Genomic DNA, 27,831 nt, shown 5'->3' with positions numbered 1-27,831 from the left:
TACATAGTTTTCATACATTTCCAAAGATGTGTTTTATTAGAATTCAAGAAGACATAACAGCTCAGTTTGTCTTTCATGGCGATGTAGCAATGACTGTGTTGACTTCAGAGAACAATGAGAAGAAACTCCACCTTTATTTATACTTGAAGAGGTTAGAAGGTAAGAACCAGTTCCAGGGTTTGCTTGAAATTAATTTTAATGATGCTATTAGCCATTCCTATGCTCTTGTAGTCAGTGTAGTTAGTCCATGATGAAGTAAATAAGTTAAAAATAAGTATTTGATAAAATAGTGTCTCTTTTCTCGTCTCCTTAATGGTAATGTAATAATTTATGAGCTTTTTATTTCATGGTGTTAGAGGAGATGGTCTTGGTTTTGGGGAATGTGGCCCCACTTCTTCTATAAACATCAGGAAGCTCTCAGTACACTGCAATAAAATACCGAACCACTAACTACAGCCTCCAAAATTAGCATGCAGTTGGATCAGCACGTCTTTGTTAGAGGGCTAAATAAAACTAAACACAGTGACTCTGCTGCCGGGCTAATATGAAAGTAAGCCGTAGTAAATTAGATGTATTTTGTTTTCAGGATGTACGTTGTTTCAGTTTCCACCAATGAATATCTCAAATTTTACTCAGTAACAGCTCCACAACTGTAAGAAAAGCCTTGGACAAGAGGATTGGGTGAAATACTGAGTGACATTTGAAAATCCTCTGGCAAAACAAGTATTTGTACTTTGGTCAAAATGGCAGACATGTGTCTGGACTCTCTGTTTGAGGCAGGATGAGGAGGTTGGTCTTTTGTGAGGGGCTCAGAGCCGTCACTTCTCCATATTGAAAGATCTAGTTTAGGTGACTCAGGCAACTGAGTAGGATGTCCTCTGGGTGACTTGGGCATGAGGTGCTTTGCCTATGCCCTACCAGCAAGAGGGGAGAACTTGGTGGTAAAAATTCTCAGTGTAATTCTACCAAATTTGATGAAAAGGAAATAAAAATCAAGCATATTAGATGCGTCTTTGCAGCTCAGTGCCTTTTCCTTTTTTTATATATTCAACTCATCACTTTAGCATATTGTGATTGGCATTTTTAACATTTTATGGATAAAATAATTAAAGGCATATATTTTTTAAACCAAGAACAAGATATGATTGACATACGCTGCTGTTATCTTTTGTTGTGCAACACTGAGCTAAGTGATTGTCTCATCTAACTCCTTGAATACATCCAAAGATGAGATTTTACCATCAACTCAATGATTTTTATTTTATCATGTCATTTCTGGTGTAAATTCAGTGATGTTAAAATTGACGTATAATTGGTTTATCTCTAAGAGAAGTGTGTGCTGCATAACTGACACAGTTAGGTATCTACCATATGGTGAAATCGTCTCATGAGAGACAGCATGGGTTCAACCCTGAATGCTGCCCTTTGACTGAGGGAAGAAGTTGGGCTGCAGACACACCGCTATGTTCCAGGCATCTGATCTCATTTTGGAAAAAACACACACACTCATCCCCACCACAGAGGCGCAGAAGAAACCTCTGTGATCTGATGTTCACGGGATGGCGTTGATCTTTAAACGCTTCCCTACTTTAAAGCTCTTGTTTCAGTGTCTGGTACCTCTGCTGGAGGTTCAGTCTGGTGACGGTTTGATAGATGGGTTAAAGTGCAATGGAAAAATATATCACCAACCCCCCATCTAGGTTAAAGTAGGTTTGTAACCTCTGTTTCAGCCACCATATTCAGCTCAGTAGTCATTAGGTTTAAAAATCTGAGATAACTTTTGTGGCTGGTTTACGTGGCAGTTTTGGATTAAGTTTAGTTTAGTACAGGGGTCCCCAATCCCAGTCCACGAGGGCCGGTGTCCCTGCAGGTTTTAGACGTGTCCTTGATCCATCACAGCTGATTTAAATGATAAATTACCTTCTCAACATGTCTTCAGTTCTCCAGAGCCCTGGTAATGAACTAATCATGTGATTCAGGTGTGTTGACCCAGAGTGAGATCTAAAACCTGCAGGGACACCGGCCCTCGTGGACTGGGGTTGGGGACCCCTGGTTTAGTATGAACGCTGTCATAGAGATTTTGGAGGGTTTTTTTTTATCTACTGTGTTTTCAAATACTCTCCATTGCAAAAGGAAAATATATACAGTGTTTAATATTTATATACCTAAAATGTAATTAAAGCTCCATTTCTGTGTGCAGCCCATCCAAAGTCTCGCTCATTAAAACTGCCATCCTGATGGAGAAATAAGGACTATATGGTATGTTACTGAGCCAGGGGAGACATTCAGTATTCCACTGCTGCTTTGTGTATTCTCTTCCTGACCCATTGAAGTTCCACATTCCTGCTCTCTTATTGGGCAGAAAGACTAGGGAGAATGATGAGCGTGACAGTGACCCTGCTCAAACCCCTGCTCAAGCTGCCACAGGTGTGTGGCCTGGGGATGGAGAGGGGTCGTCAGTGCTGAGTTCTGACCTTGACTTCAGGTCAAGTTGCCTGGTTGTTTTTCTGCATCGAGACTGCCGTTTTCCACGGTCCATATATTACAGGCTAAATGAACTGTATCAAAAGGTGGGCACTCTCTCTTACCCCAGGACCCAGACCCATTAATTTAAGCTCTTGTGATGTAGGTCCCATATAAAAATTGGTAAGGATCACAAATTAGGTCTCTAGCTGTACTGCTTCAAAGAAGGATCGGTGTAATAAACTGATTATAAATTACGTTTCACTGTGTAATAAAATTGTATTAATGTTAAAGGTGACATCTCACTGCCAACAGAGAGTTCGCTGTTTTCAGTCCGAACATTTCCAGATGTTGTAAACCGAGAGGGAAATGGTATAATTAGCTGGTGAGACGCTGGCACTGCGACGTGAGCAAGATTTGCTAGTAAAGGGGAAAAAAGCTCTAATAAAGCAATTTTCTCTGCATTCGTAGTCGTCGGTCTGTACAGTAACTCTCCTCTTTTTATGAACGTGGAGAAAGTTTACAAGGTGCCAACTTCCAAGTGAATGTTCCCCCTTAATTTTTTCCATAGTCTTCAGTTTTCAGTCCAAGATTCCTTCTGCTGGCATGACAAGTAAAACACCCAGTGTCATCAGGTATAAAACTTTGCTCCGAGCATGATCTCTGCTGACAATGTTCCATATGAACTAAATTTAATAGTAATGCAGTGAATCCGCATCCGTGTCCTTAAACTGTGGTGTAAACTGAATAATCTGTTACACATTATTCCGTTTATTCTCAATTTTAACATCTCCTCATTATGTGGAATCTCTGCTGCTTCAGTTATGATACGCTGGACTGTCAGCGCCTGTATCTGACCCTGGTTATTATGGGTAGTTTGGGAACTGCAGGGAAAGATTTTATCTTGTGTCGTTGATGACAGATTTGGCAGCACGTTTAACGATTGGGAATGAAATGGAAAGCAGTGAGCTTATGTGGAAGTGTTCAGGATGTTTTGCATGAACAGGACAAATCCTTGCTCTGGTTCATGTTGAAGTAGGTTTGCAGGTAAGAGTGAATGAGGGCAACATGTTACTGCCTCATATTTCCATTTGTTCCGCTTAATTAATCGCTGTTTATAGTTTGATTCTCTTCTGGATATATTCTACCTTTTCTTTTCTTTTTTTCTTCTTTTTTTCCCTATTTTCCTTCAAGTTGGTACCAAGAAACAAACTGAAGGATGGAAAAAGGGCACCGAGTTTACCACAGCGATTTTCTTGTAGTTCCAGGCCCTTCAGTACTTTTGACACGTCCAAGTTTATTCGCGCACGACATTTAAAACACAATAAAACAACATGAAAAGGAAGTGAGAGTCTCTCATGCTCAAAGAAGCATAACCCTGTTTTATCTTAGACACTATTTCAGTACATCCTTTTCATTTAGCATGATCTATCCTTTGTTCTTCTTTCTCAGAGGTTTCACTTTAGTTCACATGTAAATAATAATAAGGAGATTAAAAGCGAGGAATAAACATTTCATCAGTGCTTTGTCGTATTTTTCCCCTGTCAGATGTGAATGAATGTGAGGAGACCAATGGAGGCTGTGAAGCTCTCTGCTGTAACACCATTGGAAGTTTCTACTGCAGGTGTCCTCCTGGACAGAAACTGAACGAAGATGGAAAAACATGTCAAGGTCAGTGTGGTGTTTAATTTCAAAACGGCGCTCTGGGAATTTTACACATTTTAAGTGCATTAATGGCACATAAATTATCATAATTACAGGGCATCCACACAGCAAATGATGAAGGTTACCTAGGCAACTGTAGCCTGAAAAGTACACTAGTATCCAAGTGTCAGCAACAAAGTGATATGTAACAATGTGTGGATGCCCCTTAACAGATTCAGTCTCTTAAAACAGTTATATGATGGCCTCTGTGGGTCTGGAGAGTAAGGGAATGACCAGAGGCCACAAGAAGTCAGTTACATTCAGGGACATCAGACTGCTGGTGGCCCAAAGTGGGCAAGTTAAATGGTTTGAAGTTAAATGTCAAGGCAGCTGATTGAACTAAATGACAGTGAAGGATACTATTGCAAAGTTACCTGGGTTAGGTGACAAAGACTTTCCCTTTAATGTCTGTATGGGCTACAATTGGTCTTGTGACCTAAAGGTTGGTGGTTTTAGCTCCAGGCAGGAGGATAGAAGAAGTAGTGAACTTCTTCCATCGGGCTGCCCTTGAGCAAGCTTTTTAACCCTGGAAGTTATTTATTTTTATAGCGGCAAATCACAACAACAGTTGCCTCAAGGCACTATTAGCAAGAAGTTGGCAACGATGGGGTGGAAGAGACTTCTAAAAGAATCGGGTTCAGAAAAGAGCTGTGCTCTCAGTAACACTTCATCTCATAAACAAACATTATGAAAAATATGAAAATAAAAAATGAGATTATTTATGATGGAAACATTGAGGTTCTGATTGTCATATGGTTGGTTTTCTGATACAAATATTCTCAAAATAATCAGCTGTGAAGCTGTTTTTTTCTTTTTTAACTTGCAGTTGTCTCTGTGTAGATAACGCCTAAAAGCACGAGTTACTCTGACATTACAAATGATCCCTTGTAAAGGGAACATTCGTTGCCATTTATTAGTTTAATACTACTTGGAAATGTCACCTCATACCAAAACAATCTGATTGTCAATTTGAGTGAACCACAGTACCAGCTATTTTTACATTGCACATCATAGATAATAAAATTATCTTGACATCTGCTCTTCATGACTCAGTGTCTGTTAAATAGGAAACTGTAGCTATCTATCATGAAGCCCAGTATCTCTGCCCTGTATTTCATCAAAACTGATATTTTCCCATGAGATTTGTTTTTACTTCATGATAGTTTGATGTTTCTGGTTAGGAAATCTCTGCAAGGGCTTTAATCAGAATAATGAATCCTGTGTGTACCAGCCAAGCCCAGAGGAGAGACGCTGGAGTGCTCGGTGGTACGGCTGCAGGAGGAACCAGAGAGAGATCTGATCCAGGTCACGGTTATTAGGAGAGCTGATGTGAACGTTGTCACAGCTGGCTTTCATAGCTGTCTGTCTTTGCCACTGGTGTGTACTGGAGAAAAACAGCATTAATGCCCTAATTGTCTGTAACTGACAGGAGTATTAACAGAGGTAAAAGAAACTGGCTAGAAGCTTTCAATGTTTGATGCTTTAGATGTTGAAGCTAGAGTTGTGTGTGTCTCGCACTGTCTGTGGAAAGTGATCTGCTTTTCATTTCGATGACAGCCTGAAGCTCAGAGGGCTGCAGAGGCGCAGGAGTCCAGATGAGAGACAAATCCATTCAGTTAGCTTTTCACATGCACTGTATATGAAAGAGAGACATAACTTGTTGGTAGGAACAGACTTGCCTTAAGGCTCTATTCTTTCTAATGGCCTAAAGGAGGCGAGTCTCAAGTCTCATTTAATATACTAGGATATCATTTAATAAATTATAGTAGACAAAAATAGATAATAAACCAGGGTATGATTCATAACCCAGATATAAACATGCAGGATTATTTCTTTCTCCAGCAAATCCAACACCCACTCATGACGTCTGTTTTTTAACAGAAGAAGATGGTAACTGCCAAAATGCAAAGTTCGAAGCAGTGGATGGCATCAGAGTATCAATGTCCATCTGTTATTTACAGTCTATGGCCCTCAAGAATAAATCACTCTGGGTAGTGCATTGGGGAACCTCGTTTTAAACAGTTAGCAAAATGCTCAAATTTCTTTTTATTTATTTGTTAGGACTCTGCAGGACTGACACAAACAGTGCTGAGAGAGCCAACAGTAACAGTTGTCATGTTGAGTGTTGAGCCGTAGTGTCAACACGTTAGCCGTCATGTCAAATTAACTTTTTAGCTCGGACCATTACAAACTGGAAGAGTAATACTTAGCACACGCCAGAATAATCCCAAACTAAAATCAGCAGGTACTAGATGCCCAGGCTAACCCAGAGAACAGAGCGCTTACTGTAAAGATGATTTTTAAAGGAAAACACCTTGGTGTTGCCAAGTTTCTCTTTGCTGGTACTCGATCCATATTTCCTTTTTACTCTGGTGAGTTGTTTTCACAGGCTTTGGGCTTATTATGCATACTCCTTACTTAATCAGGCTTATTTTCTTTTCTGGCTGGCTTCATTGTCCCAGTGATTCTAATATTTGTTTAGCATAAATGTACAATGTTGCAAACTTCTTAGATGCTTGCACAAAGACTTTAAGGATAAATTATTAAAAAGAGGAGTTATAAAAGTCATAAAAGAAGCCTCTTCGTATCATTTCTCTTCCAATGGGTGATGGGATTCTGATCATAAGGATGATTTTGCACTTTTTCTTTACAGCACTGTTGGGGTCGTGCTGCGGTGTTTGTATGTGTTGGCATCAGATGAGAGAGAGCACAATGGATCTGCTATTGAATAGCCCGTGAGATGCATTCCTTTCTCAGATGTTTGGATTGAAAATACCGAATTTGACTTCTGGCACTCGTCAAATTTGACGTTCCTTTGGTGACAGACTTTTTTGATACATGTCAGTATCAAAAGAAAAATATATTAGTCAGCACATCCTCTAGACGATTCACATTCCTTCTCCAACACCTGACTTATGAGTGCTCATAAATCCTTTTTACACACACAATATTCTTTGAAGAAATGTGAAAACACAGTGGCTGAGTGAGCAATATGAGGCAAAGAAATCAATCACTCCTGGCTTGTGAAATACAGATTTTTTTTTTCTAAATCTATCTATGTAGTTAATGTAGTACTGGATGTGCTCCTTATAGTGAAATATGGGGACAAGTGGGAAAGAGTGGGAAAGAGAAAAAGGAGGGAGAGGAGGATCTATGGTGTGATGGACATCGAGGTTTGGGAGGGTGAAGTAGAGAGAGGGAGATGGAGGGAGGGGGAAAGAAAATTCAGGAGACAGAGTGAAAAAGAAGTACTTACCATGTTATTTCAGACCAGTCTTTACTGGAGCATGGTCGTCCATTGCCAGCCAACAAACAAACTTATTAGCCTTAACAAAAATGTTGACAGTAGATCTTTTGCAACAGATCTTTGGGCATTTCTAAAATCTTTTTTTTCCCCTTTTGTTTTAAATAGTTTTTGATTTATTAAACCTAAGCCATGGCTTTGCCACCAGGAAGCTGGATTTTTATTTTGGTGGTCATTGTAGCAGTGGTGTCTTTGACTTCTGCTGCAAACTATCCATACAGTCACTATAGAAGGATTTGCTATAGGCCACACTGTTACCATGGATACCGTGGCTACAACTTTGGCTACCTGGCTGCAGGTAAGTGATCATTTCTGAGCCAAAATGCAAATGAAGCAGTGGCAGCAGCTCTAATGCTGATTTTGGAATAAAATTTTAAAGAAATGCGAAGGTTACTTATTTAGCGGCGCCGATATTTAAATTGCACACCTTTGTGTTATTTTACAATATGTACGTTTTGTATCATATTACAGAAAATTCAACAATTTGCATTTCTCTTTTAAATCTTTAAGCACATTTCTTTTTACAGAGGGCTAAATGGACATGCAGGAAGTTTACAGTAGCAGGAGGAGTTAATCCATCTGACTGATAATGTGTCTGCTCTGTCTGGCAGCGTTCAGCTAATTTTTCTCTCTGATAAATGCTTCACTTTTATCAGCACATGAAAAAATGAGCTTCATTGACTATTGCGGTGAGGGATAATCCCTATGGTCCCTTATGTAATTCTTGGTGGTGAGTCAAGACTGTTCAAAAATATTTGTTCTAATGTCCAAATTAAAAAAAAAAAAATCATCTATCCTAAATGGATCCTAAGTAATTTTCCTTGAAGACAACACCGTGCTGTAGGTAGCTACAGGCAGAGAATTAATACACCCTGTTTAAAAGCCAAGTGCTGTTGAGGCTTTGGCTGGAGATCGAGGAGGATTATGTTCTGGATGTGGAAAGCAGGCTGGAGTTGATCCGCTGCCTGTGTGCTGCAGTCGGCACAGGAACAGGAGTTCCACAGTGTTGGTCCCGTTTCATGCAAAACCAAACCAGAGGACGACATGCAGCATGGACGGAAAAATGAAAGTAGGGGCTCTGCCAGCTTTTCTGAGTAAAATGAAGCTAAAGTGGGCAGCAGAGAGCAAAAAAAACGAAACTTGAGAACCATTTTTCAGCTCCGGGCACTATAACGGAGGATGTTGCGGGATATTACGGAGAGTGGATAAGTTCAGCTGAAGGATATTGCTATAATTCAGCTTCTTGGGCTGGTTTTCATAAGAACCATTAAGCATGAATATCTTAGTCCCTTTATGCTCATATCATTCATTTATGTCCTTATTCTAATCATATGCTTCTTTTTATTATCCTTTTTTGTTATCATAATAACCACTGAGATTTCATAATTTACAACACAGCTTTCCACCATCGTGTGCTATAATGTCAGGTGACAGACTTTGGGTTCTGATTTATGTGTCACGAGTCTATACTGTGGAAACTTGAATACAGTGTTTGCGTGAAGCTCAGATTTGGATTGTGAGGGTGCCACACTGCCTGTATCCCACACAGTGTGACACGAGCACATGGAGACCAAATTTTGATTTAGAGATTGATATCCGTACTTACTCTTTTCACAGACCACAAAATGTACTATCTCAGCTGCTATGATCAATATTTTTACATATTGTACTAAAAGACTTTGTGCACGTCTATTGTGAAAGGGTTTACTGGCTCACACAATCTCAGAGATTCATAACCCAGCTCAGCACATCCCCTCAGGTCTATTAAAAGCTGTAGTTCTGTCAGCTTTTAGCTACAGCTGTTTTGTTTTTTTGGCCCGCAATATTCGTTTTCAGACGCAACAGCCAGCTGTTTTTGGTAAAAAAACAAAAAAAAACAAATGAAAGAAAGAAAGAAAGAAAAAGCTCTGATAAACCCACAGTAGTTGTAAATGGGGAACATACTGAAGCGTTTAGCATTTACAGATATCCCTTAGGAGTACGTGAGAACCAAAACACAACACAGAGTGAATTTTGAACTTGAATTCACCAGATGAGCTAAAATAAACAGTCTGTTTAACCCAAAACCATCATCTTTTCCTCTAACCAAGTACTACTGTGTCCTAAATCTCGCCAAATTTGTTATCCACCCGTCCGCCGTTCATCCATCCATTCATCCATCCTCTACTAATCCCAGTCAGACATAAGTCTGGCATTTTAACTTAAAAATTAATGATGTAGCAGGACCATAATTGTGTCACTGTATACATGAGTTTATATTCAGATCCTTCTTTTAGTTTAAGTGCACTTGAAGAATAATTAATCCTCATCCATCATCTCGTTTTCAGTCTATTATCTAATTTTTATTCTTCCATCCACCCAATGCGTAGTTCTTGCCCCATTTACATTTCCCATGAAAGAAGTTGCAACTTAAACAGCTTCCCAGTCCATCAAAGGGTTTGTGCATATATTCTGCTTATGTTGACATCAAAGGCCATTTTGAACTTTGCAAATTACCCTATTTGGCACATCTAACCACTGTGGGAGTCAATGCAAAGCCATATATAGAGGCGTTTGCATTTATGTATCAATGTTCACATTTTTCTTTTCACCTAGAGAGTGAAAGTGTCTATTTTTAATGTGACGGAGAGTTTGCACCATGATGAATGTTGATTAGTTATTTCTAGATTTTATTTACATTTAACTGTTTACAATGTCTCTTGAAGACCAGATGTGTGGTCTGTGAAACGAGGCAGTCAGTTATGTGAAATAAATGAAATTTAACTAATATTTACGTTCAGTAAATTAAAATAATCAGCTAGTTTAGGGAAGCTTTCAGAAAACTCTTTCCAAAGGAAATCCAGTGAATTCTTGAAATAGTTCCTTGCTGGATGGCCGCCTGAGGCCAGGACTGTTCGGAACAATGCATTTCTCAACCAGACATTTGACTTGGCGCTGAATAATAGTATTTAATGATGTGTTGGCTGTTTTTACAGGCATCATCCGGCAGCCAAAAAACATTCACACTCACCTTCTTAATGTGTCACATCACTTGTTGCAGTCGACAACCTTTCCAGTAACTCCACTGTGATGATTCTTGTAATATTAAAGCAAAAGGGTGACTTGTCACCAGCCTGGGGGTTGACTTAGCATCCAGCAGAACCCCAAACAGACCTCATAATTCAGGACTCACAGGGGGGTCTGCTGTGAAACACACCAAACAATTTATTTGCCTGTGACTCCTAAAATAAGAAGTGTTTAAGAATGTGGTTTGTTTCATTAGAAATCTGGTCACACTGTGAGTGATCGTGTTTCTCTCACTGCTGCTTCCGCCTTCTTTTGTTTGCTTACCATCCACATGCTTGGCTGAGAGGAATGTTTATGTTTTGCATCCTCCACTTTAACTTTCCATATGTTTTTCCACCTGAGGGGCTTTGACAAGAAGCGCAGGAATTTCAATTTGGTTCTAAATGTGCGGTAGTTGTTACCACATGGTGGGATTTGTTTTATTTGAGCTGCAACACGCTTGTAAAATACTTTTCCTTCTCATCCATCACCTCGTCCTCGCCTCCTGGGGTACATCTTTACCCTAAAACCCGTATTAACTTCCTCTCTCAGCTTGGCATCTCATCTGGTTTTAGTCTGGTAACCATTCGTTTTCTCCCATAATGAGAAGATTTATTTAAATTGCACTCATTTCTGTCTTTTGTCCCGCTTCAGTATTTCACTTGTATCCCTCCTTCCATGCAGATATTGATGAATGCCAGGTCCACAATGGAGGTTGCCAACACAGATGCATTAACACCAGGGGCTCCTACTATTGCGAATGTCACCCGGGCTCCCGGCTTCACGTGGATGGCCGCACCTGCCTCGGTGAGTGATTTTGTTGCTGGTTTGCTGCAGATGAATAACAGAAATAGCATTGTAGGGTTACAGCACCATATATGTGCTGTAATCATAATATGTATGTCAATGAAAGTGCAAAAAGGTCTAAAAACATCATTTATAAAAGTTTAAACACAGTAACATGACGATAATGATGATGGGGAAGGTCTTTATTTAATCCCATTAGAGGCAGAATGTGAAGACGTCCAAAGGCACTTTGTAATCTAACCTCATGTAGTTCAATACTCACACAAACAATGAGACAGTGGTTTGGAGGAACTGAGCTACTGGAAGCTTCTTTGAGTCTTTGAGTGTTATTTTTTTTTCTTTTGGTCATTATTTCATTGAAGTTTAGCCACATATGGTTTTTGACATGGGTACTTAATCATCTAAACCACATTAGTTATGTTTCAGACGACCCCTTTGGTTCTGACAAAAAGCCCCATTGTGGTGCGGTTCAAATAACATTTGGTGGTGAAGCCAGATTTAGTCGGTTCATGAAGTTTTTCCTTTAACTGGATATCTTGTACAAAAGCCATTTTTAAGCTCTCCTGTGAGAGAATCAGACCCAACATCCCATCCTGGAGAAAGCTTGTAGTATGGTTGCATCCATTGTTATTATTGTTTAACTTCTTAGGCCTTTATTTATTCATGTCCACTTAAAATCTATTTTCATTGTAAGTACAGTACAGTAAAAACTATTCAAATGTAAGGTTAACCTTTACATGCTTTGGTTTGAAAATGAGATGAGTTTGTCCACCACACAAACTACGCAACATCAACCTCAAACTACGGCAACAAACAGTTAAATTCTGTGTATCTCTGGGATGCAGAGGGCTAATGTGCAGGTTTACTTCTCAGTTACTTCTCAAACCCCAAAAGATATTCAGGCTATAATCACATAGGACAAAGAAAAGCAGCAGATTCTCACAACTGAGTATCATGATGTAGCTCCATCCCACTGCTTTTCTGTGTACAAGAGCTCTATTTAAAGAAGTTGTTTGAATTTGTCCTGCAGAGCTTCTGCTGTCTCTGCTGCATCAGTTCAGTGTTTTTAATGATTTTGTTGCTCTTGCTTTACGTGACTGGATAAAATAGCTTAAGGCCACTAATAAGTGCATCCTACCATTTTACTGTGTAACCAACATTGCCGATATTGACGATATGGATCTACTTTAGCTCCTCCGGACATCAAGTAGTATTTAGCATTAAACTGTAATAGCAGTTAACCAAAGTGACTTCCTTTCTTTATATGTGTTACACAGCCTCAGTGCTCAGAAAGAAAAGGGAATATGAAAGCCTGCAAGCTTGGACTGCTGAGGACGAAGTGATGGAACAAATCAAATCGAAGTGGTCCTCTAAATGGACATTTTGCTCTTTGCAGCTAGTTCATGTTTATGTTCGTGGCATCGCAAAATGAAATAAAGTTATTTAGATGTGACAAAGTCAGAGAAAATAAAGAAGACCTGAATCCATATATTCTTCAAGTACTTAAAAAAACTGAGTGATGCAGGGATTACAATAAGTTAGAATGCTATTATGGGTCATTTATTCCCGAACGCTCACCTGAGCTTGATTCCTGCCGCCTGTGTGGCGACTGTCATATGACCTGTGCACTGTTTACTCAGTACCTGTGCATTTTTCCTCTAATATCAGATATTTGTGGTTTAGAAGAAAAAAACATCTAATAGACAAAAAAATATAAGCGTGCCGCTGGCTTCTACGTCAGGAATGCACACAGAGTGTCCTGGATGACATTCAGAGGAAAAATCATTATGTGTTTTTTGGCTTCGTAAAGTAGTTATTTAATTTTCTTATAGAGCACATCTGTCCCTGAGAGGCTCTTATGTGACAGCTGTTGCATTAAGAAATGACTGATTACGCCAACAGTTCACAAGTGGACTGACTCCAGGCAAATGCTGCTTTTCTGGGATGCTTCATATCCGTCCGTTAAAACTGCGAATTGTGTCCATGTTCAAAAATACATTTGGTGCTGAAATCTCACTGTCCATTACAAGCGAGTAAACGATTATGTCAGTTTCAACTATGTGCCAAACAGCATGAAAACATACATACTGGAGGATAAAGGACCACACATAGCAATCAACAAGTCAGTCTCCCTCTCTGTGCTCATCTCATCCAGCTCTTGATCAGCCAGCAGAGGTTAGACGTATCCCACACACTTAGCGTGAAGCTGCATAATATTTGAGCTGGAAAGCACTCTGTGGTTTGACATGTGCTTGGGATGGGTGGGTCTTGACTCTGGTCTGTGAGCATGAAAAACAGCCTTTTGAGAACACCGGGCTGTTTGGGCTTCAACCTGGTTTTTTTTTGCTTTTTTTCTGTGAGGAGATCCAGATTGATCTGTTGCTACAGGGAGAGGAGACTCAGACAAGGAAGCGCATTGAGCTCACACCGCTCTCTGCCTCTTCACCATATGCTTGCTGTCCACCGCAGGCGCGCTGCCATTCAAGTTCCTCTGTGTTTTTTGGCGTTTCTGCTGTGATAGATCTCTCATTGCTCAAAGCATAGCGGCTCACCGAGGTGTTCTCTGAGTGTAGGAATGTCAGGAGTGTGACTGCTCTGAGAAATTTAAGATTTCTGTTGGTGTGAAACATCAGTCACAAAGACTAACATGACAAATCAGGGTGGATTGATTAGCTTCTGAAAGATGCTGGATTTTTTTCAGTGTTGTCCTTTTAGCGTATCACATCTTTCTTTCTCTTGCCTTTTTAGCTGTCCTTTCATGTGCCGTTAGCAACGGCGGATGCGAGCACTACTGTGTGCAGCAGTCTGTTGCTCATTTTCGCTGCCGCTGCAAACCGAACTACGCGCTGTCGGAGGATGGCAAGCATTGTAAATGTGAGTGCCCATGTTTCTGAACTCTGTTGTAGGAAGCACTAAAATCACACGTTCATATGACACACTGCAAAAAAATGAAAAGCCCTAGAGGAATAATAATTTGATGGATGATGTAGAAAAGCACGCCAATGAAACTGAGCACTTTGGATGATTATGAAGGTGTGATCCTGCAGGTTTGATCGTAACATTAAAAACACATTGCCTCAGCATCTGCTGCCAATTATAATTATCTTACAGGATGTCTGAGCTGGAATATGACTAACTATCTTTCATGGGATAAGATATTTAATTGGAATGAGTCACAGCAGTCTTCGTTGTTTTTGTTTCTCAAATTGTGTTTTGATGGCCTTGCTCGTTTTAATCACTCCGATCTCTGAGGCCGTTAAGTCAAATATGCTTCTCAGAGGGTGGAAAATTATACATATATGTATTTTAAATTGCTGTCTTCTAGATGCTTTTACTTTGTAATTGTTGGCTGCAAACAGCTTCCTCTAATTTTTGCAGGAAGGTTCTTATCCAAACTGGACAGGCTTACACAAGTTAAACACACACACACACACACACACATACAGCTATGAAGAGCAAAGAGCTGGAGGTGCTGGGTGGATGTAAACCCCCTCCACTTGCTATACTCTGCTTTAAGATGCAAAACATTCGGTTTTTACAGTTTTCCCCTCTGCTGTGTTTGAAGCTTTCCTCACTTTACTGTCAGCGTGCGAGTTTATGTGTATGAGCGTGAGCTTTTTTGTGTTACAGTACAGGATCCCTGCGCCGATCAGAACGGAGGCTGTATGCACGAGTGTCGAGCTGATGGTGGCAAGGCCCACTGTGACTGTAAAGTTGGCTACACCCTTGCTGCTGATGGGAAAACTTGTGAAGGTAAACTGACCAGTAGTGAGTAAACTAGTAAATTGAGTGGCAAGTGAAACTAGTTTGCTAACAAATATTCATACATTCGCAAGGAAAATGTTCCCTGATGGTAAAATTGCTCCATCAACTGACGTTTTCAAGGTCGAGCATCATACATCATGTAGCTCTAAAAGTTTAAAAGAAAAGAAAGTAATTAGCTTTAAAGAACAACAGCCAATAAATGAGGAGCAGAAGAAGCAGAATTTGGATACCATCAGTGTTGGGCAACAATGACTTTAAAGTGTGCAAAAATAACTGGAATAATCTTTAAGCGCTGACGGAGATGGAATAATTCGCTCTGTTTTTTTCAATGCATTTTCCTCCAGATATTGATGAGTGTGAGACAGAAGAGGCCAACTGTGCTCACGGCTGCCATAACACTCTGGGCTCTTACGTCTGTGTTTGCAACGCTGCCTATGAGCTGGGATCTGATGGAAAGCAGTGTTACAGTCAGTTTAAATCCTCATGCCTGCATATAGTTACACGAGTGGATTGCAGCACCTTTAATTTCTGTTTATAAAACATGTCGTGTTATTAACACACGTCGGTTATTTTATTGTGTACTGAAGGAATTGAGATGGAAATTGTGAACAGCTGTGAGAACAGCAACGGTGGATGTTCGCATCACTGCCAACATTCAACCAGCGGACCTGTGTGCACCTGTAACCATGGTTACACGCTAGATGAAGACCTTAAAACCTGCATTGGTAAGAGAGTGTGATGCACTCACATAAACTTAACAATACTTAGTTGTTTACTAAATTAAGGGAGATAAACAATAATGTATTGAGCGCATATGAAATTATTAGTGTATGTTAGAATTTATTCCTTTATTAGTAACTGGTTTATTTAAAAACAAACAAACACCTGTTTTACCAACTTATCAGAATTTGCAAAGCAGCAAAGAAACTACAAAACTTTGGAGTTCCACTTTGGTGATTTCGACAGTTTCACAGTGACTCATTTTTGTTTGTCGCTCAGTGTCTGTGTCTCTGTGCCGTCTGTTTTAGGGGTTCTGTCCTTCTTGTTTTTGGCAGACATTTTTTTGTGTTGTTATTAAATTAAAGTGCAAATATCAATTACGCCACACCTTTCAAAAGTGGACTTTTTGGGCATCCATAAATGTCAATCCTTGAACTGATTTGTTAGTCCTTTAGTTTTAGTTTAATTATTAAAATGCCCAATTTTAAACATGATTTTTCACAGATTTCTAAAATGTTTGTTTGTTTGGGGTTTTTTGTTCTAATGACAGGTGGCCTAAATTTGTTATTCCAACAGTTTTATTAGACTTATATATTTAATTTATTATTAAACATTTATCTATTAAGCTGTTGAGAGCTAAACCAACAAATACTCATCTTCCTGTGTATTTTGAGCAGTAATGTTAAACTTTAAGTCTACTGGAGTAATCCTAGAAAATATACAAACTGCATGAAGGTCGTTGTTTAGCTTTAGTTTCTTTTTTTTTTGGAGACACGTTTTTAAATGACGTCAGTCAACATAACCGCATTGTGAATTGGCCTTTTTGTGATTTATGGCAATGCTGTGAATTAAACTGAATTAAAACTAATCCAGTCAGCTTGCTGCACCAGAGAAAATGTGGAGAAGGTGTGTGATAACTGTAATTGCAGACAAGCGTAAATAGTCATTTTTGCATTTACTGGAGACGACGGCGCAGTCGGCGTAGAAGTTCACATACAATAAAACTAGAAAACAAGAGAAAGCGAGACACTTTACACAACTCGAAAATATTTTTTTTTTTAGTCCTCTAATAAAAGAAAAATGTCCTTGTGGTCAGGAGGTGGAAGAGTATTTTTGGAAAACAGGTCTTTGCTCATACAAGCCAGAGTTTGCAAAGAAAAAGAGCAAATTTCAGTTCACTGTTATCATCGTTCGCTTGTAATTTTAGCCTTAATTGGCTGTTAAACCCACACAGTTTAAATTACCTCATAAATTTTCCCTCATGGAGCAGGGAAGCATATCACTACAGTTGGATCATAATTTTTGTCTTGCTGCTTGTTGTGCTTGGCAGATGTTGACGAGTGTGGAGAGGAGATCTCCTGTTGTGAGCAGGACTGCACCAACTACCCCGGGGGTTATGAATGCTACTGCTCTGCAGGATACAGACTCAACTCAGACGGGTGTAGCTGCGATGGTAATGTTTTACCTTCAGTCCAAGCGTGGACGGCACTTACATTTACATGAGACGCAATGTTTAATCCTGCTGAATTTAAAAGGAAAGTTTCGGTTTGACACGCACAATGTTGCCTTTGTTTTAGTGAGCAAAAACAGTGGCCGCTGTAAGTTTTTCCTTCTGACGCATTTGATTCTGTGGTGCGTCTGTGTTGTTTAGATGTAGATGAGTGTCTGGCCGCTAACGGTGGTTGCGATCACACATGCCAGAACAGCGCCGGTTCCTTCCAGTGTTACTGCCGCCGGGGTTTCCGTTTGGATGAGGACCGGCATTCTTGCATCCGTGAGTATCAGCAATCATGTGTAAGAGCGTGGGTGAGCGGGAATCGCACCAGAAACATTCCAGTGGAAAATCCTGGCAAACTGACACTTGTTGTGCAGTAAAGTCATTTAGACAAAAAGTTTAAAAAGAGGATATGAAGAATGGAAATGTCAAGCTAGGCTAGGACTAGTGTAATCTACAATGAGATGCAAGGAAATCCAACTTTATTTGGCATGGGTGTAGTATTTAAACAGACATTAATGAGCCAGCTTCAAATTTGATGTCAAAACTGGAAGAATCAGTGGGATACTGGTATTGCCAGAAAATTAGAGCGGCAGTAGCATCGTCCTATTTAGTGTTTAGTGTGAGAAAACCAAATCAAGCAAATCAAGCTCAGATGCTATCCTGGCAGATCAGCTGATCTCACTGCCAGCCCACATCAGCTGATGGCTCAGCTGATAGCCTTCTATGCATCCAACTGGCAAATCTCACATGGACTGCAGTGTTGCACTTCTACCAGTGATTTTCCAACCTACAAGAACCCAGCTCTTCCTTTTCATGCTGTTTGTGTGTCGAGGTGAACAGAGACAGAAATAACAGCGTTCCTTTGAACCACCATTGTGTTTTACAGACACATGGTATAGTAGCTGTACCAATGATAAGTAGCACCTTTTAAAGTAATAACATTATACTAATAGCATGATACTGACATCTGTGAAACTAACCAACCAATTTCCATGTGTTCCAGCTTTTCCTTTCCTTTTTTTAACATATCATTACATTCACTCCAAGTAAACGCTCAGATTGGCTAAAGCGCACTTGGAATTGTCAAAGGATTTATTTCCATATGCAGTAATGGATCCCTGTGGAGTTAACTATAAACAGAGACTATGTTTTGTAATCTTGTGGCCTGACAAACATGCTGAATGCATTTACTTTGTTATAAAAGATTTGCAAAGTTTTGCATCTGCATTGTGTACGTCCAAGTTCACCAGCAGCTGATTTTATTCCTCTCGAGCAATTCTGCACACCTTAACCTCTGGTCAGTTGAATATCAAGTTGAATACCACTTTGTTAGGCACTCCTTTTAAAGTGATTGTTGAACAGGTTCTAGAGGATTTTCTGAAGTTTAAATAATGAGTATGAGTAACAAAGGTGATTTAAGTGACTTTGAATGTGACACAGACTGAGATTTTCCCACACAGGAGAAAATATCCTGTCTTTCTTGTGATGGTGATGTAGGGAATGCCAAAGGTCAGAGGGGAATGGCCAGACTGCTTTGAGCTGTTGGGAAGGCAACAGTAACTCAAATAACCACTTGCTATGACCAAGGTACACTGAAGAATATCTGTGAATGCACAACACGTTGAACTTTAAAGCATCAGAAGAACACCTTGGCTGCCATTCTTGTCAGCTAAGAACAGGAAACTGAGGCACAATATACTAGGACGACTGGATAAACTTGACGTGGTTTGATGAGTCTTGATTTCTGCTGCAACTTTCAGCTGGCAGAGTCCAACAACATGAAAGCACACTTTGGGTTCCTCAGTACCAAATGAGCATCTTTTAAATTCCACAGCCTACCTGAGTGTTGTTGCTGACCGTGTCCATCCCTTTGTGACGACAGTGTAATCATCTTCTGATAATTGTTTCGATAATGGATCATGCAAACAAGAATAGGACCATTTATTTCAAATAAAAACTGCACAGAGTAGCTTTAAAAAGCCATCAGTTCTTACAATGAATAATCTGCATCACTACTGCCCTCTTCATTTGATTTACACAGCATACAATCGTGTCATCATGTACAATATTACTCAGTTGCCACATGAATAAAAAAGAAAGATTCTTATAGTTATCTTTTTTTATACATACAATATATTTAAATGCAATGATATAAAACACATGATGTTGGTATATTTTGTATAATTTTTTTTTTTTTCTCACTGTAGCACTTGAAGATGCAGTCGAGGCCCTGTCCAGCGGAGGCTCTATTGAGCTGCCACTCATTCGCCCCCAGCTCACCTTGCTGCAGGACTACAGCCAACCCCTGGAGCGCTTTGACGACTATGAAGATGACGAAGGGGAGCTGAGGGCTGAGAGTAACCTAGCGGAAAAATTTGGTGAGTTTCATCTCAAACCGCTGTTGATTTATTATCATTAACAGTAAACCTGCATCTGATTATATGGCTCCTGTGAAGCTGTCTGACAGACTTACTCAGTGATGGCAGGAACACATCACACGATGGGGGCAAATTATTTTGCTTCATGCTTCCAGAATGTTCGTACATCCTAATTAACTACCACAATGCCAGGCACGTTGAGGGTTATATAGTCTGGCAGCTGCTCTGAGTCTGAAGCAGGAAGTCAGAGGTTTTTTATTAAAATGAGATTAAGCATAACTTGCACACTTAAAGTTGATTCTTGTGTTTTCAGTGTGCTTGGATGACACTTTCGGCAGCGACTGCAGTTTGACGTGCGACGACTGTTCTAATGGAGGAAAATGCAATCTGTGGAAAAATGGCTGCGATTGCCCCGACGGGTGGACGGGCATTATCTGCAATCAGAGTGAGGACTGAGCCCACAAACAAACACTGACCCTCCTCACACACACTGTCACGGGCCAGGCTGCACAGCCATGACAAAAAGCGAGATGCACACAAATGCTGCTTAAAACTGTTGTGTGTAGTTAACATGATCAATGGTGTAAATGAGCGCATGGGTGAGGAAATGGTGTATGCAGAAAAATCCAACCGCACACCAAAGAACCAACCAAGCTAAGAAGGGTATCTTACAGTAACTGAGCTTTGAGGGCTTTTATAGAGCACTGGCATGCTGGGCCCAGGTGTTGCCAGTGTCACTGATGGGAAACGAGCCACACCAATCCTGCAATGTCTCCAGATGAGACGTGCCACACACAGGCCGAAAGGAAGGCAGGGTAGAGTGGGTCATCACAACAAAAACACCCGTGGAAACCTGTCAACCTTGACTGTTTAAGCTGTAATGGATCCTTTTTTATCTTTCATCCCCACAGCGTGCGCTGAGGGACATTTTGGCAAAAACTGCTCCTTCTCCTGCAAGTGTAAAAATGGTGCCAGCTGTGACCCCGTCAACGGAAACTGCCGCTGTCCTCCTGGTGTGAGTGGAGACTTGTGCCAGGACGGTGAGACGCTTCTCTTTGTGTCTTCACTTAATGCAGGTTTTCCTGCTAAGATAAAATCGAATTATTTTAAAGGCACACTAGATATCTTGCATTTACAGAGAAGTATTTTTTTGGTTCAGGTTGTCCTAAAGGCTTCTATGGGAAGCAGTGCAACAAGAAGTGTAATTGTGCCAATAATGGACGGTGCCACCGCACCTACGGAGCGTGCCTGTGTGACGCCGGACTCTACGGACGCTTCTGTCATCTCAGTGAGTCCCACCGCTTACGCGTCAACAGCTTCTCATGCCGAGCTACAAATTACAAAAGGTCAGGCCTGCTGCTACTTTCACTGTGACTTAAGAATCTATGATTCCTTCATCTTCGCCTTCAGCGTGTCCCAAGTGGACTTTTGGACCCGGCTGTTCTGAAGAGTGTCAGTGTGACCAGCAGAACACTGTCGAGTGTCACCGCCGCTACGGCACCTGTGTCTGTAAAGCTGGTTACCATGGTAACACCTGCAAGGAAGGTGAGCACAGTCACAAAGCACAAGTTGTGTTTGTGTCTTTATCTGTATTCTTGTTGTTTATTACAATTATACAAATACAAAACTCAGAAACTGCAACTTCCACTGGAAGGGCAAGAGCTATACCGAAACTTTGATGTTTTATTCTGTTAATATGGGGATTTAGTGCAATATGTTAATCTTTTTGAAGTCTTATAATGCTGTTTTTTAGTAAACAAGGAGAGTGCTTATGTCCCCCAATGACTTATATTTTGCTTGAAAGTTTGAAGATAATTCAGGGGAACCTAGAGCTTTTTCCTAATTTCTGTGACCTTAAGTTTTGACCTATGACCTTTGACCTTAAAGCAATACATACTAAAATAGTGTATTGTATCATCTTTACCCATACAATCGGAGCAGAATTGTCAGAAATCTTTTGCTTTTAAAAGCTGTAAAAACTTGAGATTTTCAGATATATTCATGCAGTGTGTGATTTTTGAAAAAATGTATGGTGTCACTGTGACACCATGCATTGTGTCACAGGATGTCGTACTGAAAAAATAAAAAGTGTGTTTTACAGCTTGCTCCATGCTCTTTAATATGACACATTACTCGGTGTGGTTTTCCTAAAAAAAAAATTCAAGGTCCACTTTGACCTTGGGCGCTAACAATGAAGGTCGAGATCAAATACCAACCTAGGTACTCGTGTCCCCCGTGGCCTAGTATATTGTTGTGAAGTTTGAAGATGATACATAACAAAAATTGTGGATGATATAAAGTTTCGACTGATTTTCACATTTGGTGTTATTTGTATCGAGCTGACACAAAGGAAATAGAAAAAATGTATATAGTTGTAAGTCTTTGTTACTGCAATCCAGTATTTGTTTCAGTGACACTGTAATGCAAATGTCCTCTCAGGCTAAAATTGTCCACACTTGCAAAGTTCTGAAATATCTGATAATATAACACAAATAGTTCATTTTACATTAAGCCACATTGTCCATATATAAAGTGATTTGCTGATCAGGCCTCACTCTGCATCCAACTGTTGTCACTATAAAAGATGTTTAACACTCTGACTGAACAGGCAACCCTGTAATGTATTGATAATTCCCAGATTCCTCACCAACTTTTCACATTGTCTTTAGAATGCAAGCCAGGCACTTATGGAGCCGGCTGTGAGAGGAAGTGTGCCTGTCCCTCAGGAGTGTCGTGTCACCACGTGACCGGAGAGTGCCAACGAAAATGCCCTCCAGGTGTTCATGGGGAGAACTGCGATCAAGGTGGACGGCTTGATTTTTGCATGCTTTAGGCTTATTTGTGTTTGTTTTCATGGTCCTGCATTGACACGAATCCTTCCTGCGTGTCCACTGTCAGCCTGTCCAGAGGGAAGATTTGGGCCCGGCTGTGTTCACTCTTGTAACTGCACCGGCGCACCATGTGACAAAGTGACGGGACAGTGTCAGTGTCCAGCAGGCACATCAGGACGCCACTGTGAAAACTGTGAGTGCTTACATTTTTTTATATAAATAAAAAAAAACCTAAACAATTGACTTAAATTATACATGATAAAAATCATGAAAATGTTCATGATGATCTTTGCAGTGTGTCCGGAGGGTTTCTGGGGTCTAGGCTGTGGAGAGATCTGCCCGGGGTGTGAGAATGGCGGCATATGTGATAAACACAACGGATCGTGTAACTGTCCTGCAGGATTCATGGGAAGACTCTGCCAAAATTGTGAGTAGCAGCATTTTAGGGAAAGTTTCCATAGCAACAGGCACTAAACAGTGAGCCGGATGAGAAGGACGACAGCACTGTGGAATATTAAAATGATGCAGTTTGGATGTGAAGTGAAGGAACATGGTAGAAGTCAGAAGGGTAATTTTCTACAAATTCATATGCTTGAAGCCATGTTTTCCCTGGAAGAAGAAATATAACTCCACTTCCACTAACCGCTGGCTCTTCAGTGTTCACTCACGGCTGAATGGCAGTGAAGAAATGTCATGGGAACTTGGTGCTTTTCTCATGTAGTTTGGAGCAGATGGCTGTGGTAGATCAGTCTTTTTTTCTTTCTCTCATGCAGTGTGCCCGAGTGGACGTTTTGGTCAAAAATGCCAGATGAAGTGCATCTGCGAGAACAACGCTCGCTGTGACCCTGCGAGTGGGCGGTGCACCTGTGCTCCTGGTTGGACTGGGCACAAATGCAGGAAAGGTATCATACTGAAGCACGGAAGCAATGGCTGCTGAGCTAAACAGAAGGAGACGTATATGTGGAAAAACCAAATACAAAAAACTGAGCTCATTTATATGATTGTGTTGCAGCTTGTGATGCGGGACACTGGGGGGCCGACTGTTCACAAATCTGCGACTGCAGAAACGGAGACGGAAGCTGTGACGCTGTGACAGGCCAGTGCAACTGCGAAGCTGGTTTCACTGGCACTCACTGCCATCAGAGTATGTTATTATAGGTTGTTTTTTAAAGTGACTATACTTTAACTTTCTCACTATACTCACTATTTAAATAATGCTTCCAGTACATCCTCAGATTGGTGCCCACATTTCTCCAAGTTAACTTATTCTCACATGTGCAGCGATCATGCTTTGGTGCTTTCTGGAGGTAGCACAAAGTAACATTTTGAAATGCTCCTTGTATATTTTGTGTAATATGTCAGTGTGGTCTGTTACATCATATTTTGTAACTGTGCTGTATGTGATATTCCTTCAGAGTGCCCAGCAGGTCTGTTTGGTCTCGGGTGCCACCATCGGTGTCAGTGTGAGAACAACGCATTGTGCGACCACGTGAGCGGAGCTTGTACCTGCCAGAGGGGATGGACGGGGACCTTCTGTGAAAAGCGTAAGAGGAGCTGCTTGATCATGAAGCCAAATTCTCTTACTTAGCATGTATGTATGCCAGTAACAGAGAGTCTTTACATCTGTGTGTGCGTTCTAGCATGCCCTGGGGGTTTCTACGGTTTGGACTGCCAGGAGAAGTGTTTGTGTCAAAACGGTGCGACGTGTGATCATGTCAGCGGCGTTTGTTCCTGCCCCGCTGGTTGGATCGGCCCGTTCTGCAACCTGAGTGAGTAACAGGTGCACCACAGAGACTCGTTTAACTTAACAGATGCGGTCCAGTGTTGTAGGAAAGAAAAAGGTGAAATCAAAGACTCAGCTTGTTTGTATCGTTGTATCTGTTGGAGCTTCATATGAAGTGAGGACACCTTTCAGACGCTGAATCACAGTAGAACAAAAGCACGCTTGGTTTCAGAGTTATTTGGGAAAGCCCATCCCCGTCACACATGAGAAAGTACCAACCTGATGTTACCCATGCAGAAGCCGGTATTATTTACCAGATACTGGAATTTCCACTTTTGATCAGCAGGGTTCAACAGGAGGTAATGATATTGTTTGTCTCTCACGTGGCAGCGTGCCCAGCTGCTTTCTATGGGGAAGGATGTAACCGAAACTGTAGCTGCCGTAACGATGGCATCTGCCACCCGGCCAGTGGGCAGTGTGCATGCACGCCGGGCTGGACCGGACCCAACTGCACAAAAGGTGAGTTTATACATCAGAGAGAAGTGATCACCTGTACAACAGGTAAAGAACAGGTCACAAGATGTTTGTTTTTGGGTTGTTTTTCTCAGAGTGCCCTGCTGGGTTTTATGGAGCAGACTGTCAGCAGCGATGCTTGTGCCAGAATGGAGCCACTTGTAATAAGACCAGTGGAAAATGTGCATGCGCCAGCGGCTGGACGGGCACAGCCTGTGAATTGGGTAAGACTGAAGGATGGTGTGAGTAAGAGTCTCCATGTGTTACCACTAAAGCACTCTCACATGGATCAGGAAAAAAAACTGATTTATTGTAACTTGAGTCTTATTTTTGTACTTTTGGCTGTCGCTAATAGAAAAAGAAGAACACTATGCTGAAATCTAAAAAATGCTGACATAAATCAGTTCAGTTCATTTTATTTATATAGCACCAAAATTACAGCAACAGTCGCCTCAAGGTGCTTTATATTATTAAGGTAAAGACCCAACAATAATACAGAGAATACATAAAAAACCCAGACAATCAGATGACACCCTATCAGTGAGCACCTGGCAACAGTGGGAAGGAAAAACTTCAATTAAATAGGAATAAATCTGCAACAGAAGCAGGCTCTGGGAGGGGCAGCCACCTGCTGCAACCGGCCAGGGATGAGTGGCGAGAGACGGGATAAAGACTGTGGAAGAGCCAGAGATTAATAATAACTATTAAATGCAGGGTGATGTATAAACACAGAGAGTGAAAAAGGTTTGTGAAGAGGAAATACTTACCGCACGATGTCCAGCAGCCTAGGCCTATTGAAGCGTTAGGGGATTCAGGGTCACCTGATCCAGCTCTAACCACATGCTTTATCAAAAAGAAAGTTTTAAGCCAAACTCAGAGCTGGAAGCTGAAGGCTCTGCTTCCCATTCTACTTTTAAATATCCTAGAAACCACAAGTAAACCAGCAGTCTGAGAGGGAATCGTTCTGCTGAAGTATTACAGTACTGTAAGGTCTGATTATTCTTAAAATTAGATTCTGGATTTAACAGGGAGCTAATGAAGAGAAGCCAATATGGGAGAAATATGCTCTCTTTCTAGTCGCTGTCAGCGCTCTCGCTCCAGCACTTTAGATCAGCCTGAAGCCTTTTCGGGGAGCTTTTTGGAGCCTGATAATGATGAATTACAAGTCCAATCTAGATGTAATAAATCATGAACTAGTTGTAAACCCAGTGAGGTTAAGCCTGTTCATCTGAACAATTTCATTTGAAGCTAAAATTGAAAAATGAGCATGTTTGAAATGTTATAAATAATCCGTCACCGTGCAGGAAAACCGCTCACAGGTGTGACTGTCCTTTGTTTTAGTCTGCGTGGCCATCTTCTTGCTTGTGTTTCTCATTGTTACCATATTTCCAGATTGGAGCAATTTTCTTTTTGGATACTCGTTATTTGTGCTGATAAGAATGACGTGCAGAGATATACAAAACACACAAACCCCCGAAAAGATTGACTGATTTACCAACATCAGGATCTCATTCAGATCTGGATGTATATATGTTCACACCTCTGTTTTTAATTCCAGCTAAAGCAGAAGATCAGCCCGTGAACTAGCATCCTTATGAGACTGTACTTCTCTATAGCGGTAATGTGATCATTTGACATAGCTGTATAGATTCTTATGTGGTAATTCAGCCTCATCTAGTTCCAAACCACCCCCTGAAGCCACAGAGACGTCAGATTTTTGTGAAGCTGCAGTGATGTTGGTTAGTCACGACAGAAACGCAGAAGAATAAAATCACCTGAACCTTGAAGTAAACATTTAAAACAGTGGCCTGTGGTTGTTTTACTTTGCTCAGGAAATGCATGAGACTGAGTTCAATTTGCTGCCTTAGCTCATTTGTTTTTGCCTGCAGTCTGGTTATTTGCTGGCAGCGAGCGCATTTCTGCACCACAGACCGTGCTCCTCTGCAAAAGTCTCTGTCGACCTGGCGATGACATTCCAGCTCCTTCTCCCTCCGAGCTCCACATCACACACTATCCTCCCTCTGTGCCTGTTACAACCTTTCCCCATCAGGCTGTGCCAGGCCCAGCCCCCTCTTTGTGCTCAGGAAACCTCTAATCCTGTCGCTGGAATGTCTTCCCCCTCCAGACTCTGTGGCCACTACCTGTGATTGCCAACTTCATACTCAGTCCAATTATAAACTGTTGGGGGGGAAAACGAAGCCATTTTTGAACTCCTCAGCAGAAATGTGACAGAGCAACTTCCCCTTTTGTGCGCTGTTGAAATCAAGATGTCTCTGTTCTTTCTCTTCGTCTGTCTCACTTGTGTTTCTTGCTGTGCACGCTGCTCTGTGTTTACACAGAATGCGTGGCCGGCCGATTTGGGGCGGACTGCCAGCAGCGGTGTGAATGTGAGAACGGCGGCCAGTGTGACAGACGGACCGGACGGTGCAGCTGCAGCGCTGGCTGGATTGGAGAGCGCTGTGAGAAAGGTGAGACCGCGAGTGAAAAACGAACTCACCTACAGAAATTTTGACGTCATGGGGAAGTGCTGCACTGTGGAAACTCTACCACTGTGATTGCAGTTCTGAGGGGTTTTGTTAATTATAGCCTCTCATTTGCACATTTTTCTGCTCAGCGTGTGATGCTGGACTGTTTGGCGTCGGCTGCCGGGAGCGATGCCAGTGTCCCCACGGAGCTTCATGCCACCATGTCACCGGAGAGTGCCAGTGTCCACCAGGTTGGAGAGCGAAGCTCTGTGATAAAGGTAAGAGCCCACAGTCAAGGAAAATCTCGTGCTCTTGCAACCTCTAGTGGGCGAAACTTGCACTGTTTCAATGATTAACTCTATATTTTAATTTTTTTGCATTCAAGGGCAGAATAAGGGAAAACGAAACGATTTCGATTGAGCTCCTTGACCTATTTTCGCATTTTTTATGCAAGTTTTCATTTTTTTCTGAGCTGTAGTTGTGCATGTTTATCCCTTTAATTCATTTCTTATTAAATATAAGGCACACAGGTTTTATTCCAGTCCATTTATCGTGGCCATGTCCACCTACTGTATGTTACTCCTAATTGCACGTGTGGCCTGTAAGAGTGAACAC

General features: G+C 41.2%; 1 protein-coding gene across 3 annotated transcripts in view; it reads left to right on the top strand.

Moving 5' to 3' along the window:
- The window catches only part of megf6b (multiple EGF-like-domains 6b), a 58,965-nt gene that overhangs the window by 25,217 nt on the left and 5,917 nt on the right, over positions 1–27,831 (top strand). For 2 of the 3 annotated variants that reach the window (XM_005724645.1, XM_005724644.1), the window contains exons 5-28: positions 4,012–4,134; positions 11,201–11,323; positions 14,072–14,197; positions 14,954–15,076; positions 15,433–15,555; positions 15,676–15,813; positions 17,139–17,261; positions 17,460–17,582; positions 19,514–19,684; positions 19,998–20,129; positions 20,596–20,724; positions 20,844–20,972; positions 21,095–21,229; positions 22,354–22,488; positions 22,583–22,708; positions 22,811–22,942; positions 23,289–23,417; positions 23,528–23,659; positions 23,931–24,059; positions 24,156–24,284; positions 24,629–24,757; positions 24,847–24,975; positions 27,091–27,219; positions 27,366–27,494. In XM_005724645.1, coding sequence (XP_005724702.1) covers positions 4,012–4,134; positions 11,201–11,323; positions 14,072–14,197; positions 14,954–15,076; positions 15,433–15,555; positions 15,676–15,813; positions 17,139–17,261; positions 17,460–17,582; positions 19,514–19,684; positions 19,998–20,129; positions 20,596–20,724; positions 20,844–20,972; positions 21,095–21,229; positions 22,354–22,488; positions 22,583–22,708; positions 22,811–22,942; positions 23,289–23,417; positions 23,528–23,659; positions 23,931–24,059; positions 24,156–24,284; positions 24,629–24,757; positions 24,847–24,975; positions 27,091–27,219; positions 27,366–27,494 — 3,126 coding nt within the window. Of the gene's footprint in view, positions 1–4,011; positions 4,135–7,440; positions 7,770–11,200; positions 11,324–14,071; positions 14,198–14,953; positions 15,077–15,432; positions 15,556–15,675; positions 15,814–17,138; positions 17,262–17,459; positions 17,583–19,513; positions 19,685–19,997; positions 20,130–20,595; positions 20,725–20,843; positions 20,973–21,094; positions 21,230–22,353; positions 22,489–22,582; positions 22,709–22,810; positions 22,943–23,288; positions 23,418–23,527; positions 23,660–23,930; positions 24,060–24,155; positions 24,285–24,628; positions 24,758–24,846; positions 24,976–27,090; positions 27,220–27,365; positions 27,495–27,831 lie in introns of those variants that run through there. The other variant, XM_005724646.1, reaches the window with a different exon arrangement.

Source organism: Pundamilia nyererei, unplaced genomic scaffold (genome assembly GCF_000239375.1).
Source record: "Pundamilia nyererei isolate P.nyererei 1_Seehausen unplaced genomic scaffold, PunNye1.0 scaffold00012, whole genome shotgun sequence".
NCBI classification, from domain to species: domain Eukaryota; kingdom Metazoa; phylum Chordata; class Actinopteri; order Cichliformes; family Cichlidae; genus Pundamilia; species Pundamilia nyererei.
This window is presented reverse-complemented; position numbering and strand designations above follow the sequence as displayed.